We start from the raw sequence: 19,702 nt of genomic DNA on the forward strand, positions 1-19,702 counted from the left end.
GTACTAATTGATATTTTCCCAGAGCAAGCAAATTAATAGAAGTTAATTACAAGGGGACTTGCATTAAGTACCAGAAGTTCGAGTTAAAACTTAAAAGAATTAATTACAATATTATTAACAATGAAGAAGACAAATTAAAGAGAGAGAGCATGCAGATGTAATGTAAAAAAATAACTAATTATAATAATATAAGCATTAATATATATTTAACAACAGTACAATATAATGAAAATTCATCTTTCTTTGCATAATTATTAATTTACATATATGAATACAAAGATGAATCATCAACAATAGCTTTGGCAAACCAATAAGAATCACCAAACGAATCATCTTCAGAGCCGCTGTCTTCGTCGTCGTCGTCTTCGCTAAGGCCGTCGAGAAACGGACGATCGATCATCACTCGAGCCGTGGGTCCACACGAATCGCCATCTTCGGTGAGTCCGTCAAGAAACGGATGGTCCAGCAAAATTTGAGCCGTGAATCTACACGAAGGATTCCTCAACAAACAACACTTGATGAAATCCATCGCCTTGTCCGATAAATAATCCGGAATATCAGGCAAGAATTCCTCTTCTGCCCCTATCTTGTTAATTATTTCCCCAGCCGTATCCCCTTCCCACACGGGCTTCCCCGTCAGCATCTTCAGCACAACGCAACCGAGCGCCCAAATATCGGAAGGCGCCTCCTGTATATTATCCCTCACAGCCTCCGGCGATAGGTACATCGGCGTGCCCTGCCAATTTTGCCCTCTCGTAATTCTCCTCTTCTTGAAATTCCTAACCTCCCTCTTCGCCAATCCGAAGTCGCATATCTTTGCCGTAAACGAAGCACTATTATTAACTTGCGGCACAAGCAATATATTATCGGGCTTGATATCGCAGTGTACGTATCCGGCGCCATGCATATGACACAAACCTCCAACTATACATCTCGCGTAAACCCTAACCTCGGATTCAGGCAAACCCTTGTCGCCGGATTTCTTGATTCTCTCTCCTAGGGTTCCGCCCGAACAATACTCCAACAAGAGATTGTACGCCAAGAAAGTACCGTCGCTGCTTATCGTTGCCTCGTGGCCGAAACATTCGATCAAATAAGGAGAGCCCTTCAAATCTGACATGATCTCCATCTCCTTTTGAAGCGTAGTCGAAACCGAAACCTCCGACGATTTAACGGCCATCACGGGTGGAAAACGTAATTTATTCTCCGTATTCTTCTTGAGAGTAGCCGCGTAAACGGACCCGAATCCTCCTTTACCGATAATCGAACCTCTGATCCAATCAACACCGTCTCCATACGTGTTCTTCTTCGTTGCAGCCATAGTGTAGAAATCTATATTCGTTGAAATAATTAAATCTGAATTATTGTGAGACTTAATTTGCTTAATTAGGATTGTATATGGAAAAGGAGTCTTGATTTGCACGCAAGATGTGATAAGTAGGTGTTCATGTATGGTAATTAAATTATTATGGTAATATATATACACGTGGGCCGTGGGCTTTATGCAATTTATTTTAATCAAGAGAGATAATTACTATAGACTTTATTTTGTCAAATAATAATCATGTATTACAACCCCATTATATATTTATTTTTCCGAGAAAAATTATATATTTTAATTTCTTTATTATTTCCTTTTATTAGTAATTAATCATATCTATTACTCGAGTTGTCCAAATAAAGTTCCTTATATTAGATGTTGTATATAATATATTAAATTCTAGCTTTATATATGATTTGTTTATAAAAATATTTTCTATAAAAAAATTATTATGTAACTTTTGAGGATAAAATTGTATTTTCTTTCCTCCTTTAGTCACCCCTACAAAATTTATCTCGGAGGAGGGGTGCTACTAATTTATTTAAATAGTAATATTTATTTGTAGACTTTAGCTAATGTTTTTGCACGTATGAATCTTGTAAACTGAACATTTTACTGGCCTTACTATTTAGTCAATAATACCTAATAGGGGATTCGTTGAAATTGGTAGTGGACTTATGAAATTTGAGTATTTTAGCAAAGTATATATAGATGTGAATTTTTGAAAACTATATGAAAATGGACATTGAACTTCCGAAAATTGGCATTGAAATAAGCAATCAACTTCTAAAATTTGGTGAAAAATGACAACGAAATCATGAAAATTGGTTGCAATAAAATATGACAATTAGCAGCGAACTTTTGAAATTAGTAGTGAAAATTGAGTGTCTTAACAAAACATAGAAATAAATTGAATCAATTGAGTCAAATAAGCTAAAGAAAGTAGTAAACATGTCAACATTATATTTGATGAAAAGATGAGCGAATTTTAATTAAGTAGTGGTTTTTTTTAGATAAAAACAGACTTTATTTAGGAATAAAAAGCCAAGTCAAGAGGAAGAGAATCCCCTTCATCACAAGAAAAAAAAAAACGAGCGACAATAGAATGTGCCAGCAAATTATCAGAACGTTTGACAAAGGAAAAGATGCAAAAAAATAAACGAGGATGCTAGGGAAAAGACTCTCCGAATGACGATTCCAAGTTAGATCCCGACTTGATAAAAAGTAGGCAATCCCCCTCGTCTATAATCGATCTCCAACCTTTTGAAGTGGCCCATTCATTGCAAAGCAAAGAAGGCCGCGTGAGCTTCACATTCGGCCACTGTGTGTGCCCGTCATTACTTCAACTGATGGACTAACGGTAAATTGATGGAAGTGACAAAAAGTGTTAAATTATTCAAACAGAAGGGACCAAATGTGTTTTTTTTAAACACAAAAGACCAAATATGGAATTAATGCAAACTTGAGGGGTGAAAACTGTAATTTTCCCATTCATTATTATTTTTTATTTTTTATTTTTGGTTTTGATTTTTTTCAATGTGTTAGTTCTGTGCTTGTAAGAAGAAACACTCTCATCTCCATTCAAATTTCAATGGCCTCATTTTCACAAACAACATTCATCTCTTCACTTTTACCCATCAAGAACAACAACAACAAGGTACAACAACCCACTAATTTCATCGCCTTCAAGAACTCAAGATCAAGAATCTCTTCCTCCAAGACAGAAGAATCTTCTCAAGAAAACCCACCAGAATCCAAAACCCAGGAACAAGATCCCGTTAAACTCGCATTCGCCAAAGCCAAAGCATACAAAAATTCATCAAAGAACGATGAAATTAAGGACAACAAAGAGGTCCCTTTGGCTCTTAAACTTGCAATGGAGAAGGCCAAAAAGTACAAGGACAACAGAATTCTTCAAGGGTCTGTTCCGAAGATTGTGCAAAATTCAGGGGCTGAAATGGAATTAATTAAAAAGAATGGCGAAGAAGTGGAATCTGGTAAGGATGATGGTGGGCAGGGGAATATGATTAAACTTGCATTGGAGAAAGCAAATGATTACAAGAAGAACAAAAGTGGTGATGAAAAATTAGCTTCAGGTATTTAGATTCTTGTTTTGTCTGATAATTTTTTATAATTAGTTTAAGATATGTATTAATTTGGTAATGGGGTTTTGGTTTTGCATACCTATGGCTATGGATAGAAATTGGATTACCGGACTGTAATTAGCACTTTGGGAAAACTTCCCATTTTTTTTTTCGAAAGTGAAAAACTAATTCCAATTCCGTTACAAATAAATTTGAAAAAATTGGAAATTGGAATGAAGTCCTTGTACCAAAATCGAATTTTTCGGAGCGGAATCGGCGTATTAATAATTTTGATATTTATAAGAGTTTCTGCCCGGAAAAAAAAATAAAAAATTTGGGAGTTTCGAAATTATTTTGGAAAGTAAAATCGGATTGGAAATTGGAAACTCGTACGTATTCCAATTCCTATCCAAAAATCGGAAATTGGATTTACGGAAATTGGAATGAAATCCTTGTTCCAAAATCAAAATTTTTGGACCGGAATCGGTGTAATTCGGAAAAATCCGATTTTTTGTACACAAAAATATAGATACATAATAATTTTGATATTATAAGAGTACATGTCCGGAAAAAAAAAAATCGGGATTTTCGAAATTATTTCAGAAAGTAAAATCGGGTTGGAAATTGGAATCTAATACACATTCCAATTCCTATCCAAAACAAATTGGAAAAATCGGGAATCTGAATTTTCGGAATGAAAAATATTGGACACTGTTTCAAAGTCGGAAAATTATGGATCGGAATCGACGAAATCGGAAATTCCGCTAAGTATAGCATATCACATACAATTTACATTTTGTATTTGAGTTCTCTAATTGATGGTCCATTATGAATAGGGTTGTGTCGTTTCGTGTTTGCACTAAAATCAATTAACAATTTTGAGATATAAAATTTTTATTTTTATTTTGCACTAAATTGTAGGATTGAAAGAAGGAAAAGAGAATATTCCCGAGGTTAAGAAACCGATAAAGAGTAGTAGCAAGAAGGATAAACTGTCGATTTCGAATATCGATTTTGTTGGGCTCGGTTTTGCTGATAAGAAGAGTGGTAGAAGTTTGCCTGCTGGTTTGGTTCCATTTTCGGACCCTTATCCACAAGGGGATATTCCCGAAGTGGAAATACTCGTTGGGAATTCGAGCAATTTTGGTGACGCATTAGCCGAACCAAAACCAACCTCACTTCAAGAAAATGATGATGATGATGATCAACTGTATAAACCAAAGGTTTCCACTTGGGGACTTTTTCCGAGGCCAAACGACATTTCTAAAGCAGTAAGATATATTAATCTCGGTTTTCCTTATTGTTGGATTTGGGAAGATTGATCACATGTTTTTTTTTTTGGTGTTATTCTGTATTTTCTTTGTTTGAGCGAAACCCGATTTTTTCGGAAGTGAAAAACTAATTCGAATTCCGTTCCCAAAAAATATCGGAAAAAACGGAAATCGGGATTTTGGAAATTGAATTAAAAAAAAAATCGTTCCGAAAATCGGAATTTTTTTATCGGAATCGGCGGGATTCAGAAATTTTGATTTTCTGTTAACCTAAAATATAAAATGCATATTAATATTGATATTATAAGAGTAATTTCCGGAAAGTATCGGAATTTTCGGAGTTATATTCGGAAACTAAAATCAAATCGGAAATCGGAATCTCATATATATTCCAATTCCGATGCAAAAAAAAAAATGAGAAAAAAAACGGAATCAAAAATATTCGGGATTCAGAATGAAAAATATTGTTCCAAAATCGGAAAATTTCAGATTGGATTCGGCAGAAATTGGAAATTCCGTTCCAACTAGCAAAATTTGGGATTTGAAGTTTTCTTGAGAAGTATTTGATTTTTTATTTTTGATTTTTTTATAATTTATATATATATAGTCTAATTTATTTATTTATATTTTATATTTTTTTTGGGATGTATAATAGTATGGTGGGGGTAGAACTTTACGGCCCGGGCAGGCGCTTGAAACAGCCGAAGAAAGGGCTGCCAAAGAAGCACGTACAAAACAGTTACTAGCTGACTACAAGAAGAAATATGGCCTAAATATTGATCCGAAACTGAAATCCGAATGCGAAAAGGTATATTTTGAATTTCGAATAAATAAAATTTCGGAGAAATTGAGAAAAATGGTGTTATCGACTTATGTTAGAACTCGTTATAAAACAAGAAATATTCATGTTGTGTCGTTATAACTCTCTTGTTAGTGATAGTGCTATCGTACTTAGGCATTGAACGACGGCGACGCGCTTATGGATCTCGGTGAACTCAAGAAAGCATTACCGCTTTACGAGGAGGTCATGGAAAAGTTGCCGTTTCAGGTAAATGTGTTAATCGACTAAAAATTTGCGTTCGAAATATACGGACCGAACAATTTTCTCCTACCTCGGAAACATTTTTAATCGTTAGTTACTACACGTTTTTTTTTTTTTTTTTGGCAGAGTGAAATTCATGGATTAGCTGCTCTTCAGTGGTCTATATGTCAAGACTCGAGAAATAGGTATACGTTTAACTTGATGTAATTGGTTTTTCTAGATTTTCCGGGCTCGAGTTTTTGATATTTTATACAAAAATTCATTGCGTAATAGATCCGATGAAGCACGTGTGATGTATGAGAAGCTTCAATCCCACCCGAATCCTAGAGTGAGCAAGAAGGCTAGGCAATTTGTCTTTGGCTTCCAGGTAAACTCAATGTAACTAATCATTTAATTTTAGGGCCAATTTGAATGATTTTTAAATAAAGGGTGAATTACGAATAAACCCCTGAACTTGGGCTAAATTGCAAAAAAACTCTCATCTATCCGTATTATCAAAATCCACCCAATATTTGTGTTCGTCTCACACCGACCCCCTTGGGGTAAGATTTTTCATGGAATCTTTCGTATTCTAGGGAATATTTCGCAAAAAATGTTAATTCTACCTCTGCAGTGGCATTACTTTATGCTACATTTTAAAGAAAAAATTACCCTCGAGGGGAGTTCGGAATATTTATTCTTCTTAAATAACACCTTCACAACTTTTTAGTCGTACCATTACCCCTATGAAGGTAATTTTTATCTTTTAAAAAGTAGCTTAAAAAATGCCACGTCTGTAGTGGTAGAATTGGCATTCTTTTGCGAAATATTCCCTTGAATAAAAAAGATTCTGTAAAATATCACACTGTAAGATGGTCGATGCAAGACTGAAACCAACGTCGGGAATTTTGGTAATTACGGATAAGTGGGGGGGTTTTCATAGTTCCGCTTAAGTTAGGGGGGTTTTCGTAATTTACCCTTAAATAAATGGTTTTTTCAGTCACTCTTCACTTGATTAACATTCATATTCGACAGGCAATGGAAATGATGAAGGTTAGGAGCTTGAATCGTAAGCGTCTCAGCACCGAATATCAAAATTATTTCGAAGCGTTGGTACAAAACAAGACGAGTTATACGATGAAAGAGAGTGAAGTAGTGGATGAAGGCGGGTCGAATCGAGCGCTCCCGTATGTATTTATTTTTCTAGCTTCTCCCATTTTTCTAGTGTTACTAATTGCTGCTTCTAGGATGCATTAAATAAGTTTTTTTTATTTTTCATTTTCTTTTCAAATGTAAATAGGGTCCAAAATCAATAATAATGTCAAGATTTATATTTTCTTGAAACAACCAAAATCTTGATTATTCAAACAAATGAACCTTTGGATACACTTTGTTATATATATTCTCTAACAACAGTCCTGAATCTATCTATTTCTTTAAGAATATGAAATATCATAAATGTCAATTTGTGTACTAATACATCAAATCTCTGCCGAACTCGAACTGAGTCGAACTATGCAAAGTCTATTCGGTACTTTTTAAATATAAATTGATGAAGCAAAAGAAAAATGAACACGACTATTTCCTTTCCGAATGTCCGTCGAGCAGAGGAGATTCTCCGAGAAGTGACTGAAGTTGTCCATGGTAATTCTCGAGAACACCGGAACTATTTTCACCATTTGATGATTTCCTTTTTCCGTCTTCATAAAACAGCTTCAAAGCATCAATTGTCGATAGAGACTGTACAGATTGTTGCAAGCTCTGAAACTTATTTCTCATTTCCTCTGTTTCGACCAATTTCTCCTTTAGCCCGCCAGGTAAGCAAGCTATAGCACTAAATAAAAAGGACATATTAGTAAATTACAAGAACACCGTAAGTAATAGCATAATTTGCGTTTAATTAAATTTTTCGGTATTTATTTACCTTGTAATACCTCTGACGAAACCCCAGTTGTATCCATTTAGCACGGAATCTTTAAAGCCGATATTGAACCCCTCTTGTGCGGCAGCCTCTTTTCCGGCAATGACACCGTCACGGTAGCCGATCTAGATTATCGGAAACGAAAACAAACAAGGAATAAATGCATTCAATTTCAGATGATACCATTAGCTCGATGCGGTTAAAAAACGAATATTCCGATATATGTATATATTAGTATACCGTATGGAACTGATTACGCCTCTTTTGCCACTCCCTCTCCATATCGGATGCTGCATTCAGTTTCTCGGTAGAATCTTTCTCTGAAGATTCTTCATCGTACCACAAATCGCCCGCATCATCGTTTTTTGAAACTAAACAAGAAAAAAAAGGATTCAAGTTTATGATTTTAAACAAGAAAGTTGACAGAACCGTTGAGAATATTTTCAGGCATAAAGCTGAATCATCGAAGAATACATATTTCTTGATACATTAGCAGAATTTGAACAACTTTTAAGTTTTAACAAATATATACGAGACAATTCGACTGTTATGGCACAAACATTAAACACACAATAAAAAAAAAAAAAAAAAAAAAAAAAATCGAGTGTCTGAAGCTGAAACATATAAATAAATAATACTGAATTGCGTACCGTTCAAATTGTTACTTGCTTGTGCTGCAGTTGACCCTCTATCGAACTCGACACTAGATGACTGCAAGATTTCTGAATAGAGCTCATTGGCAATAGTCCCGTCCATCTGTGTATCAACGAGAAATACATTAAATTAAACAACTTCAAAACCAATTTCAAGAAATAATCGAAAATTAAACTGAACGTCTTACTACTTAGTCAATAAAATCTAATCGGGGATTTCTTGAAATCGGTAGTGGACTTCTGAAATTTCATATTTTAGTAAAGTATATACGTCAGTGAATTTTCGAAAACTAGTTTAAAATGGACGTTGAACTTCCGAAAATTGAAAATTTTGACATTCCGTGACTAGCAAAAAATTAAAAGATGAAACAAGCAGTTATACAGAACCTTTAAGACAAAAATAGTGCGAATCAGTTTCAAGATCGCCCAACGGAAAGAAGAAAAAAAAAAATGTCCTGATGGATTGCAAATTTGGTTAGCTTGTACTGAACGCATCTCTTCCAACGAACCAAGGTACAGTAGAACCTCGATAAATTAATATTCGATAAATTAATAAGCTCCTGTAAATAATAATTTCTTACGGTCCCGAGTCGGTAAAAACGTACTAAATTATTAGCTCGATAATTTAATAATTCGCTAAATTAATAGAATTTTGCCAGTCCCGACTGTATTAATTTATAGAGGTTTAACTGTAGTTATAGGGTAGTTAAATTCGTAAAATTCTGCGATTTGAGAACCGATTTTAACTACCATTCTTTCAGCCGTTAAATTGTCCGTACTTATACCAACAGTGCAAACTCATCATCGTAAAGGACTACGTTAACATGATGACAATATCGAGAGGCAAAAAGCGCGGCATAAAACACATGCTTCCTTACATAACAGCAATTTAAATCAGTGACTAAATGAAATTTGGATCAGTCCCAACAATTCAAGAAAGCGGGTCCACCTTATGCATACATGGTAGCAAAACCAAAGAAGGCGATCATGACTGAATGATTTTTATTTTTTATTATTTTGTTTTTTGGTCAGATGAAAAGGGAATTTTATCAACAAGAGCAAATACAAAAATTAAATTTGTGGATGAGAATTAAACACCAGAAATTGCTTATGAGAGCTAATACAAAATTGAGCAGCAGTAGAATACAACGCATAAAATTTAATTTTCTTCATTTATTCTCTTTTCCTCAACTGCAACAACAGCCAAAAAAAAAAAATACCTTCAAAAATCAGTTTTTTTTCCGGCGGTGGCGGTGCAGCTGTGGCGGCGGGATTGGTGGCCGAAAAAGGAGAAGAAGAAAGATAATGAATTAGACTGAAAATTGATTGAGAAATTTTGCAGTAGATTTGAGGATGGAGTGGATTAGGGATTTAAGGGTGGATGAAAACCTGATTGGGAGAGCTGGGGATTTAGTTTAGGCACTATTTTATTATTGGAAAAATACAGTTTTCATCCTTTACGTTTGAACTGATTTCACGTTTGGTCCTCAATGTTAATGAAAAATTTATTTGGTCTCTTATATTTCAAAAATTCAACATTTTTAGTCACTGCTGTCAATTGTTAGCTAGTACTAACCGAATCAAGTTTGTGCACATCACTTCCTTAACTGACGAATTAACGGTAAATTGACGGATTATGACCAAAAGTGTTAAATTATTGTAACATGAGGGACCAAATGTATTTTTTATGAATATTGGGGACCAAATATGAAATTGGTGCAAACTTGAGGGGTGTAAACTGTAATTTTCCATTTATTTATTTATTTAAAAGTTAAATACAGTTTACATCCCTAATGTATATCATCTGTAATATTTACCCCTAAAGTATCATTTGTAACACTTACTTCCTTAATCTCAATTCAATTTGTATTTTTAAATCCTAACACTTTAAAATTTTCTTTTTTATTTAAAATAATAATTAAATTATACAATTAAAAATATCTGTTGAAAAATGCAATGTTTTAAAATTTAAATATATTATCTCGTAGCGTTGGGTACATATTTAATAAATAACATCTAATTGTTATTGACCAATTAATCGAATATATTCATATCGATAAATTTTAAGAAATAAATACATAAATAAAACTAATCTTAAGTATTTAAATTTATTTTAGTTCATTAATTTCTTAAAATATATTCTCATTTATTGTTATACAACAGATATTACTTTTCATTTTATTTTTTTTCAATAATTTAATTTTAGTTACTTGTCAATTTTTATGATCCATAATTATTAGATTGTTATGTTTATTATGTTTTATATTTAAAATATAAAATATTTGATGTTGAGGGGATAAGTGTTACAAATAATATTTTAAGGGGGTAAGTGTTACGTAGGCTATATTTTAGGGGTGTAAAGTGTATTTAGCCCTTTATTTAAAACTGGTGTTTTATTTAGGGTAAATTCCACTTTCTTCCTTTGTACTTTGGTTCGATATCACTTTACCCTTTTCTACTCTCAATTGCATCGATTTGCCCCCTTGTACTTTGTTTCTATATCACTTTACCCCCTTCTACTCTCAATTGCATTGATCTGCCCCTAGTACTTTGGCTCGATATCACTTTACCCTCTTCTACTCTCAATTGCATCGATTTGTCCCCTTGTACTTTGGTTCGATATCACTTTACCCCTATACTCTCAATTGCATTGATAAATTGCCCCTTGTACTTTGGCTCGATATCCCTTTACCCTCTTCTACTCTCAATTGCATTGATTTGTCTCCTTGTACTTTGGCTCGATATCACTTCACTCTCTTATACTCTCAATTGCATCGATATGTCCCATGTCCTTGAAAATTTGTATCAATGTGACCCTCGCCCTTATTTTTCACACATTTGACATTAACACCGTTTGTTTTAAGTTCGAAAATTACAAAAAAGCAACCCGTCCCAGTTTAAATAATTATTAAAAAAAATAAAAATTAAACAACCAGATGAATTGTACTATAGGTTTAATTATTAAATTATTAAACCTATAGTAAATTAAACGAATTCAGGTCAAACATATATTTAATTTTAAATATAAATAATATAAAATATAATGAATACATATGAAAAGTGTAAAAAAATAATTACAGTTAATTCTTTATTTTGTAATTTTTTTTCATCTTAATATAAATGATTTGTAATGCTAAGAAATTAATAATTTTAATAAAATTAAACCAAATAAGCTTAGGCTCGAACTCGAGTTCGAAATCGATAAACTCTGCTCGAACTTGTGCTCAAAAAATTAACTTGATGAGCTCGATCTCGTCAGAATCGTGGAATATTATCATATCTAGCTTTACCTATCATTTTAAAACGTTGAGTGGGAAAGAAGTGACAAAAGCTATGCATACTTAAAATGGAAGCAAACTTTGCAGCTTTAATTTAGCTTATTTAGATGCAACATGTGGGAATAATAAACACTTGTGATGTGAAGCAATAATTCATCTCCTGCACAACTCACATCATTATAAACAACCCTAAAATTAAATTAAAATTAAATGAAAACTAATTTTTTTTTTTTTTTTTAAAAGGCCCAAAAATTAAAAAGCACACCACATTACCTCATTATAAAGCCACTTGGTCAATCACTACACATTCTTGAGATTAAATCAAACCACACACCCTAAAAAATGACCTCAATTTCCTACACTCTCTTCATCATCTTCAACACCCTAACCCTAACCCTAATCCTCTTCTCAATCCCAATCACCTCTTCCAATGAAGACAACTTCTCCGAAAACTTACTCGAAACCATAATATCAACTCGATTGATGGAGAAAACCACAAACCTCCACTTCTACTTCCAAGACATAGTCAGCGGCAAAAATCCGACATCGGTTCAAATAATCGGGCAAGGGCTCGGATTCGGGGCGACATTCATGATAGACAACGCGCTGACCGAAAAACCCGCCCGGGATTCCAGGATCCTCGGGCGGGCACAAGGAATGTACTCGTCGGCAGCTCAAAGGGACACGGCCTTGTTGATGGTGGTCGTGTTTGAATTCACGCAAGGGAAGTACAACGGGAGCACCATCAGCATGCTCGGGAGGAACCATGTGTTTGATGATGTAAGAGAAATGCCGATTGTCGGTGGGAGCGGGCTTTTTAGGTTTGGGAGAGGGTATGCATTAGCGCACACGGTTTGGTTCGATCCGAAGACGGGTGATGCTTCCGTGGAGTACAATGTGTCTATTAAACACTTTTGAAAACGAAAAGAAAAAAATGTCGGTTTTTTACGAGCTTATTAATGACGTTTATTTAAATTATATTAAGATCATATATATATATGTTTTCTTGTAATTTGGCATTGAGTTGTAGTCTTGTTTTGTTTGAGGCATCCAACTCTATCTAATAAAGGATTGTTTTCTTCTAATATGGTTGTTCTTTGATGTTATATATTTTTGTAGTAGCTTCATGCATTCATCAATGGTCGCCAAATTATTAAACCTAATATTTTTCTACATATATTTTTTATTTAATAAGTTTTGGAGTAGTGTGTAATAAATACATATATATATATACATATATATATATATATATATATATATATATATATATATATATATATATATATATATATATATATATATATATATATAATAATACTTTAGCTCATGCGTAGATAAAGTATTTGCTTGCACTTAAATATTTGATTTTTTTTTAACAAATAAAAAGGAAATATAATCATTGCAACGTAGTGAAAGTTATCATAGCTTATAAACTAATGATGTGACAAAACCAAGTTGCAACTTAGTGGAAGTTATCCATATATATGTGGCATTATATTAGTATTGAGCTAATGGCACAAACCTCTCATGTGTTATTTCTAATTGCTAAAAAAGTTGTGTTAAAAATATTAGCACATACCCCACTATGTTGTATTTTATTTAGTTTAAGACCCTTTTCGTAGGCTTCAGGTGTAGTCGAGAAGAGGGCTTTTCTCAAAATGCCTTGGACCGAATTAAAAAAATTTAAAGCTTCATTTTGGTGCTTATGAAATTTCTAGGGTGATTCTGTAGTTTTTGGAAGTTCTGATAAAGGGTATTTGCATCTTTTCGTCTGAAAAAACACACCACAAGCCGCGCGTGCAACACACAATAGGCTGTCAGGGGCCTTATTAACTTTGACTAATTTTCATAGGTGGGTATTTGCTAATATTTTTAAGGCACTGGTGTTTTTGACAATTAGAGATTTCACATAGGTTATTTTTGCAATATATAGCAACATTTGCCTAGAGGAAATGACAACACTAAAGGGGATGAAAGCACGTTTATAATACAAAATCGAAAAAGTCAGTATAACAAGATATTCTAGGTTTAATTTAATTTTTTTTTTGAAATCGATCGAACTTTAATCATTATTTGAGATCGAAGAACATGATGCGATAGATCATTCTCCAATAACCTAATGTCCCACAACGTTTTTAATTTTTATATATGATTTTATGTAGATATATATGTAATTTAGGGTTAGGCTAATAAAATAACTTGATGCACTTCGTAGCTATGCTGCACGAACACTTCTAGAATATGAAGAGTCTCCGTATTCGACACTTGGACTGTTGGACACTCGAACACACGCGGACAAGGCTCGGACACCCGTGTCGGCCCATGTCGTAATTTCGCTAAAAGTAGGACAATCGTGTCGGGCAGTGTCCGCAATTTTAAAAAAGTAGGGGCACGGCTCTTATATTGTAAGAGAAACCCTAATAAAAAATTCGTCTTTTCTTTTCTTTGTTATACACATTTCCTCTGTCTTCTTCGAGAGTCCACCCTAAAGTCCAAAACTCTAGCGGCAACGGCGACCAAGAACACAAGCAACAAGGGCGAGCGGTTTTCTTATGCGATTTGGCAAATTATAATATATTTTTACAATTTATAAATGTACCCCTGTATTTTTTAATTTATATATATATAACCCTATATTTTTATATTTACGCGTATCCCCACGTGTCCCCATCCTAATTTTTTGAAAAATCCATATCACTGTGTCCGTATCCGCGTATCGCAGTGTCCGCGTATACGTGTCGTACAACATAGCATCGTAGCCATATCATATATAAGAAGTAACTAAACAAGTAGCTAGCATACTTGAAGCACACATTTCCAATTTTATAATTTTAACCATAAATCTCTTCTTCTTTTTTTTTTTTTTTGATTAGCTTGTAATAATCTTTTGTAAATATGTGATTTGATCCCTCGTTATTTTTTTTTTGTTTGTAAATATGGATTTTGGCCCCTTCATTTTTTTCTCCCTAGTCTTATGTAATTTATATATTTTTTCTATTTGTCATTACAATATAAAATATTGCAATTAAAACTTATATTATTTTAAATAAAGTCGATAAAATATTTACTTAATTTTGCAACTTTTTTGTTTATGAACATCTCTAAAAGAAATTGTGGGCGCGCACTACCAAAAAGTTTCTTTAAAAAGGAACAACACAAATTGTTTAATACAATAATTTTGATTAAGTTAGTTATAAATTATAATTATGTAAGTTAGGTAGGAGGCTCCATCCAATTGTCTCTTAAGGCCTCGTTTAGTTAGAGAGATTAATCGTAATTAACTAAATAATTGGACTTTGTTTGATTTTTGGTATCTCAATAATTTGTCGGATCGACCTACAAATATTATGTTATCATGGTTAATCTTGTTTCTTAGGCAATTTTTTGTTGGACATCCCAGAGTTCAATAAAATAATTGAATTCTCCTTAATTATTTAATTTTATTTTAGCTAATTTCATCTTGTCAACCAAACGAGGCATAAATTTATGTTACACGTCTATTTCATATGATTTAATTAAGAACCACTTATCTTGTGTATTTATTCTTTCTATGGATAAGTTTCATTTTTTGAGTGAATCCTAAATTAATCATGCTCTATTGTGAATGTATTTATCAATCAATTTTTTTTGTCGATTTAAGAAAATTTTATTTAACAAAAACCATTAAACTAAGTACTCGTTTGCAATAACTACATCAAGTTTCGCACAATGTTTTCTTTCCTAATCATAACAAATATATTGCAGTGAAAAAACAATGAAGGAAAAAAGAATTTGTCTATAAATAATATTGAATATGTGCATATTTTATATAATTTGAATTGTATAAAAAATGTTTAATAGGAAGATTCAAATTATATTAATATTTTTACAAAATTAAAAATAATAATATATTTTTTTTAATTTTTTTTACATGTATAATATATATGATAATAAAAAGGCTTTTTTTAGGCCCCAATAATCCGGGTTGGGTCGATCCGAGCTAATGTTTTATAAATGGGACCGCATAATGAACCGGACAAGCTATTGGGACAGTTGGACAGGTTCAACCAAATTTTTTTATTTTTTTATTTTATGATCATTTATATTTATTTTTTATAGTAAATAAAACATATTTTCTTTTACAAGCATTAATTAACTCATTACTCTTACTCCCCTCCAATTCAAACGTAAATCAAGTGTACCTTTCTTTTACACACATATATCGACACGCACATATCACCACCCGATCACTTCAAATATTATAGAAATTATAATCTAAAATAAATTTCAAAGTTATTTTTTTCGATTTAGTCTTTTTCAACTGAACAGCAAAACAACGTCGTTTTGGCCATTTAAGTTGTTATTTTCGTTTTAAATGTAAAAAAAAACACTATTTTGGGGAGGAAAAAAACCTGATTTTCCATCGGGTTTCGATTTTCCGGTTCAACCGACCAAATCAGACCGGTTCGCAGTTTAACCGATTCGGTCCGGGTTTCAAAACATTGATCCCAATTGTTCTTTGTATTAAATTTTTAAAACATTATTGGGATGAATAATTCACACTTGGCATCAATAAATTTGGTTGCTTTTTTGTTTTCCTTTTATGTAAATTAATTTAGATGCCGATGTAATTAATTTAATTTTCCTATTTCTGCATTAGACACGCCTCTTGCATATGTCAATTGACTTCATGCTACATAAGACAATTGTTTCCCAATAATAATAATAATTGTGCTTACTTAAAATTAATAAATTCCCAATTAATGATCTCTTCTATTTAATTTCTCATCACAATGATATTTATTTTTCATATTGGAAGAATGAAAATCTTTCAGATGCTTGTTACTCTGTTCTCTCTACTTCTCACATGTTAGTTCTTAATCATGTCTTAATCATAATTATTATAATAATCATGAATTCAACTTTTAATTTTTTTTTTGTAATGATTTAGGTTGTGTTATTGCAACCTGGGCTTCATCCTATGACTACTCAGCCAGCATTGATGTAAGGAAAAAACATTTTGTTTTAATATTTCATTTTTTCTTATATTTAATTTGTGACAAAAGTAATTATTTCATTTTTTTTTCAGTGCCTGGAAAAGCCTTGGACTCCTCAGTACAACGGCGGGCTCGTCGGAAACTCGGAATTCGATTTGGGCCTAAACGAATGGAGCAAATTTGGAAACGGAAAAATCGAATTAAGAAAATCGAAATCCGGCAACAATTATATGGCTGCATATGACAGGAAAATGCCTAATGATAGTTTCTCTTACATTTTATATGTTGAGAAAGAATCCTTGTACACCTTTTCAGGTATTTAAAAAAAAAATGATCGTAGATATTTATTTGTATTTATATTTATATATATATATATATATATATATTAATAATTTTTTTTTATTTTTTTTATTTTTACAGCATGGTTTCAGCTGAATAAAGGAAAAGAAATAATATCAGCATACTTAAAACATGGTGATGGGACAAGTACAATTGTTGGTTCTGTAATAGCAAAATTTGGGTGCTGGTCTATGCTTAAAGGAGGGTTTCAAATGCAAGAAGATATGAATGCTCAACTTTATTTCATGGTAATTAAACCTACAAAATATATATTATCCTGTTTTTTTTCTTTTTCGTAACGAAATTTTAATTTCCTCTTCAATTTTGTTTCTCGTATCGATCGATGCAGAGCAATAACACGGAGGTCGAACTTTGGATCGACAACGCCTCCCTTGAGGCGTTCACCAAAGCCGAATGGCGAGACCAGCAGTACGAAAGCATCAACAAGGTAAATTTATTGCGTACAATATATAAGAGAGCCTCTAAAAAGGCTCAATAGTATTAGGACTCGTTTGGTTATTGTTTTAAGGTTCTACCGACTAAATAGTAGGGGCTAGTACCACGTTCGGTTGGCAAAATTCACATTTTTTTCAAATTAGCTACTAAAATCAAAGTCCGCTATTAAATGCTACTATTTGATTAAATTAGTAGAATCTTTCCCCTGATATTAAATCAAAGATTTTTTCGACAAATCATATGTAATATCAGCATTTAACAGATTTAATAGAAAATCTAACCTTACATATCATAAATAATTAATTAGTCACTAGAAAATTAATTCAATCTCATCAAATCTAAACTTATCCGGTATAGGTACCCATTTAAACCCTTATAAGTATGTCATTGACTCATTGTTGATTCGAAAATTTGCAAAATAAAAAAGTCCCAATAGTATTATTTGTTTATTGTTAATCCAAATTTTGTAATTAGGCTAACACAAATAAATATATGTTTTTATTTTTCTTTAAATATTATGCGTTCCATGAAGCCGAACTATAGTTTTATTATTTTTTTATTGGTCCAAACTTGTAAATTTAACCCAATTAATTTACACAAATTTGACCTAAATAAAAAAAAAATAATAAAAAAAAATAAATAAATAAATAAGAAAACCTGTAGTACTGAATTAGTATGTGTAGATCAACGGTAAAAAAATTCACCTGGTGTAGCGTTCACTGGGTGTAGCTTAGAAATAACTAATAACCATTTACAATGTCTTTCGACATGTTTAATAACTCCAGGTCCGAAAACAAAAAGTACGAATCCACGTCACAAGCCAAGATGGTCTAAAACTCGAAGGAGCAAAAGTGACACTCGATCAAACGAGGCCCCGATTCCACATTGGCGGCGGCACGACATCGAGCATCATAGACAACAAGGCCTACCAGGACTACTTCGTCAAGCGGTTCACCGCGGCCACCTTCGACAACGAGATGAAGTGGTACTACACGGAGGCTCACCAAGGCCTGGAGAACTACACCGTCCCGGACGCCATGGTCTCGTTCTTCAAGCAGAACGGGATCGCGGTACGGGGCCACACGATCATGTGGGCCAGCGCGAACATGAACCAACAGTGGGTCAAGGCGCTGGCCCCGAGCGACGTCCTCAAGGCCGCGGTCCGGCGCGTGGGGTCCGTCGTCTCGAGGTACTCGGGCGACATCATCGGGTGGGACGTGGTGAACGAGAACATGCACAACTCGTTCTACGAGGATAAAATCGGCCGGCCGGACGCTTCGGCCATGTTTTACCAGATCGTGCGGGCGTTGGATCCGCAGACTCCCCTGTTTTTGAACGAGTATAATATTCTTGCTCACCCTACGGATATGAAGGTGATTCCGTCAAAGTACGTCGAGAAGATTAGGGAGATTAGGGCGTTTCCGGGTAACGAGGACTTGGTGTTGAGGATTGGATTGCAGGGGCATTTCTTTTTTAAACCTAATGTATCTCATATTCGGGCGAGCTTAGATGTTCTTGGCGCCACTAATTTGTCGATTTGGCTCACGGAAATGGATTTCAAAAGGGGGCCGACTCAGGTAAATAATGATCACATCTTTTATTTGCAAATTTCATTATGTTATATCGAATTGTTATCGAAGCATGTTTCTAATTTATTGAAAATTACAAAAAGGACCCGCCAAGTGTTCGACAGGTGTCTGACAGGCGGATACGTTAACAAGTTGAAGTATCTGTGTAGAATATATATAGCAATTCTTATTGATTTTTTTTTATTATTATTATTATAAATGTGAACAGCATGTCGAGTTCGAAGAAGTGATGAGAGAAGTATTCTCACATCCGGCCGTGGAAGGGATCATAGTGTGGGCGGGGTGGAAGCCGACGTCGTGTAGCAACAAATGCCTGTCGGACAAAAACTACGATGTTTTGCCCGAGGGGTGTTCGATGATGTGCCTCACCGACATCAACTTCAAGAATTTGCCGACGGGCGACGCGCTCGATAAGCTCGTGAAAGAATGGAAGACCGTAAATGTGACTGGATTTACGGACAAGGAAGGAGTTTTTGAGCATGAGGTGTTTCTTGGGGACTACTCTCTTACGTATTCTCATCCTTCGATTCCTCGTACGATTAAGACGGTGTTCAATGTCACCGGCGGTAGAGAGCCGTTGGATGTTAGGGTTTCTTCTTAAATAATGATTATTCATTATTCCTTGTTTGGATTCAAGTGATTTAGTTGTTGGCATTTTCAATTTTTGTGCTAATTCTCATTTGTGAGCTAGACCTAAGGGGGATAGGAAATTGTAGTACATTTTTATTGTTCGAAATTTTGATTTCGTCAATTTAATTGAAAAAATCGAGCAAAATCATAACGTGTTCGCTAG

The 19,702-nt window shown here is 33.7% G+C and overlaps 5 protein-coding genes across 5 annotated transcripts; 3 read left to right on the forward strand and 2 right to left on the reverse strand.

Moving 5' to 3' along the window:
• Positions 1–225: 225 nt before the first annotated feature.
• On the reverse strand, positions 226–1,432 carry LOC105957000 (mitogen-activated protein kinase kinase kinase 20). The gene has a single exon (XM_012980911.2). It carries the CDS (start codon positions 1,319–1,321, stop codon positions 260–262), a length of 1,062 nt encoding a protein of 353 aa, XP_012836365.2. The 5' UTR covers positions 1,322–1,432; the 3' UTR covers positions 226–259.
• Positions 1,433–2,864: 1,432 nt separating this feature from the next.
• Positions 2,865–7,112, forward strand: LOC105957037 (cytochrome C oxidase subunit). Its single transcript, XM_012980950.2, has 7 exons — positions 2,865–3,417; positions 4,327–4,676; positions 5,332–5,484; positions 5,632–5,724; positions 5,845–5,903; positions 5,992–6,085; positions 6,733–7,112. Exons 1-7 carry the CDS (start codon positions 2,913–2,915, stop codon positions 6,952–6,954), a joined length of 1,476 nt encoding a protein of 491 aa, XP_012836404.2. The 5' UTR covers positions 2,865–2,912; the 3' UTR covers positions 6,955–7,112.
• Positions 6,922–9,702, reverse strand: LOC105957038 (uncharacterized). Its single transcript, XM_012980951.2, has 5 exons — positions 9,492–9,702; positions 8,269–8,374; positions 7,859–7,989; positions 7,622–7,743; positions 6,922–7,531 (listed from the first exon to the last, which is right to left on the reverse strand). Exons 2-5 carry the CDS (start codon positions 8,372–8,374, stop codon positions 7,276–7,278), a joined length of 615 nt encoding a protein of 204 aa, XP_012836405.1. The 5' UTR covers positions 9,492–9,702; the 3' UTR covers positions 6,922–7,275.
• A 2,146-nt stretch (positions 9,703–11,848) lies between these two features.
• LOC105957015 (dirigent protein 22) lies at positions 11,849–12,634 on the forward strand. The gene has a single exon (XM_012980926.2). It carries the CDS (start codon positions 11,892–11,894, stop codon positions 12,465–12,467), a length of 576 nt encoding a protein of 191 aa, XP_012836380.1. The 5' UTR covers positions 11,849–11,891; the 3' UTR covers positions 12,468–12,634.
• A 3,624-nt stretch (positions 12,635–16,258) lies between these two features.
• Positions 16,259–19,684, forward strand: LOC105956999 (endo-1,4-beta-xylanase 5). The gene is made up of 7 exons (XM_012980910.2): positions 16,259–16,397; positions 16,480–16,532; positions 16,618–16,840; positions 16,946–17,112; positions 17,214–17,312; positions 18,106–18,897; positions 19,118–19,684. Exons 1-7 carry the CDS (start codon positions 16,322–16,324, stop codon positions 19,508–19,510), a joined length of 1,803 nt encoding a protein of 600 aa, XP_012836364.2. The 5' UTR covers positions 16,259–16,321; the 3' UTR covers positions 19,511–19,684.
• Positions 19,685–19,702: the final 18 nt, after the last annotated feature.

Source organism: Erythranthe guttata, chromosome 2 (assembly GCF_056151865.1).
Source record: "Erythranthe guttata isolate IM_541 chromosome 2, IM_541, whole genome shotgun sequence".
In the NCBI taxonomy this organism is placed as follows: Eukaryota; Viridiplantae; Streptophyta; class Magnoliopsida; order Lamiales; family Phrymaceae; genus Erythranthe; species Erythranthe guttata.

Excerpts from the sequence above, each read along its gene's own strand:
- LOC105957038 (XM_012980951.2), bottom strand. The coding sequence starts at position 8,374 with ATGGACGGGACTATTGCCAATGAGCTCTATTCAGAAATCTTGCAGTCA. Across the intron at positions 7,990-8,268 it reads AGCAAGTAACAATTTGAACG|TTTCAAAAAACGATGATGCG; the intron begins GTACGCAATTCA and ends TTTCTTGTTTAG. Across the intron at positions 7,744-7,858 it reads GGCGTAATCAGTTCCATACG|ATCGGCTACCGTGACGGTGT; the intron begins GTATACTAATAT and ends CCGATAATCTAG.
- LOC105956999 (XM_012980910.2), top strand. The coding sequence starts at position 16,322 with ATGATATTTATTTTTCATATTGGAAGAATGAAAATCTTTCAGATGCTT. Across the intron at positions 17,313-18,105 it reads AGTACGAAAGCATCAACAAG|GTCCGAAAACAAAAAGTACG; the intron begins GTAAATTTATTG and ends TAATAACTCCAG. Across the intron at positions 18,898-19,117 it reads TCAAAAGGGGGCCGACTCAG|CATGTCGAGTTCGAAGAAGT; the intron begins GTAAATAATGAT and ends AAATGTGAACAG.
- LOC105957037 (XM_012980950.2), top strand. The coding sequence starts at position 2,913 with ATGGCCTCATTTTCACAAACAACATTCATCTCTTCACTTTTACCCATC. Across the intron at positions 4,677-5,331 it reads CAAACGACATTTCTAAAGCA|TATGGTGGGGGTAGAACTTT; the intron begins GTAAGATATATT and ends GATGTATAATAG. Across the intron at positions 5,904-5,991 it reads TGTCAAGACTCGAGAAATAG|ATCCGATGAAGCACGTGTGA; the intron begins GTATACGTTTAA and ends ATTGCGTAATAG.
- LOC105957015 (XM_012980926.2), top strand. The coding sequence starts at position 11,892 with ATGACCTCAATTTCCTACACTCTCTTCATCATCTTCAACACCCTAACC.
- LOC105957000 (XM_012980911.2), bottom strand. The coding sequence starts at position 1,321 with ATGGCTGCAACGAAGAAGAACACGTATGGAGACGGTGTTGATTGGATC.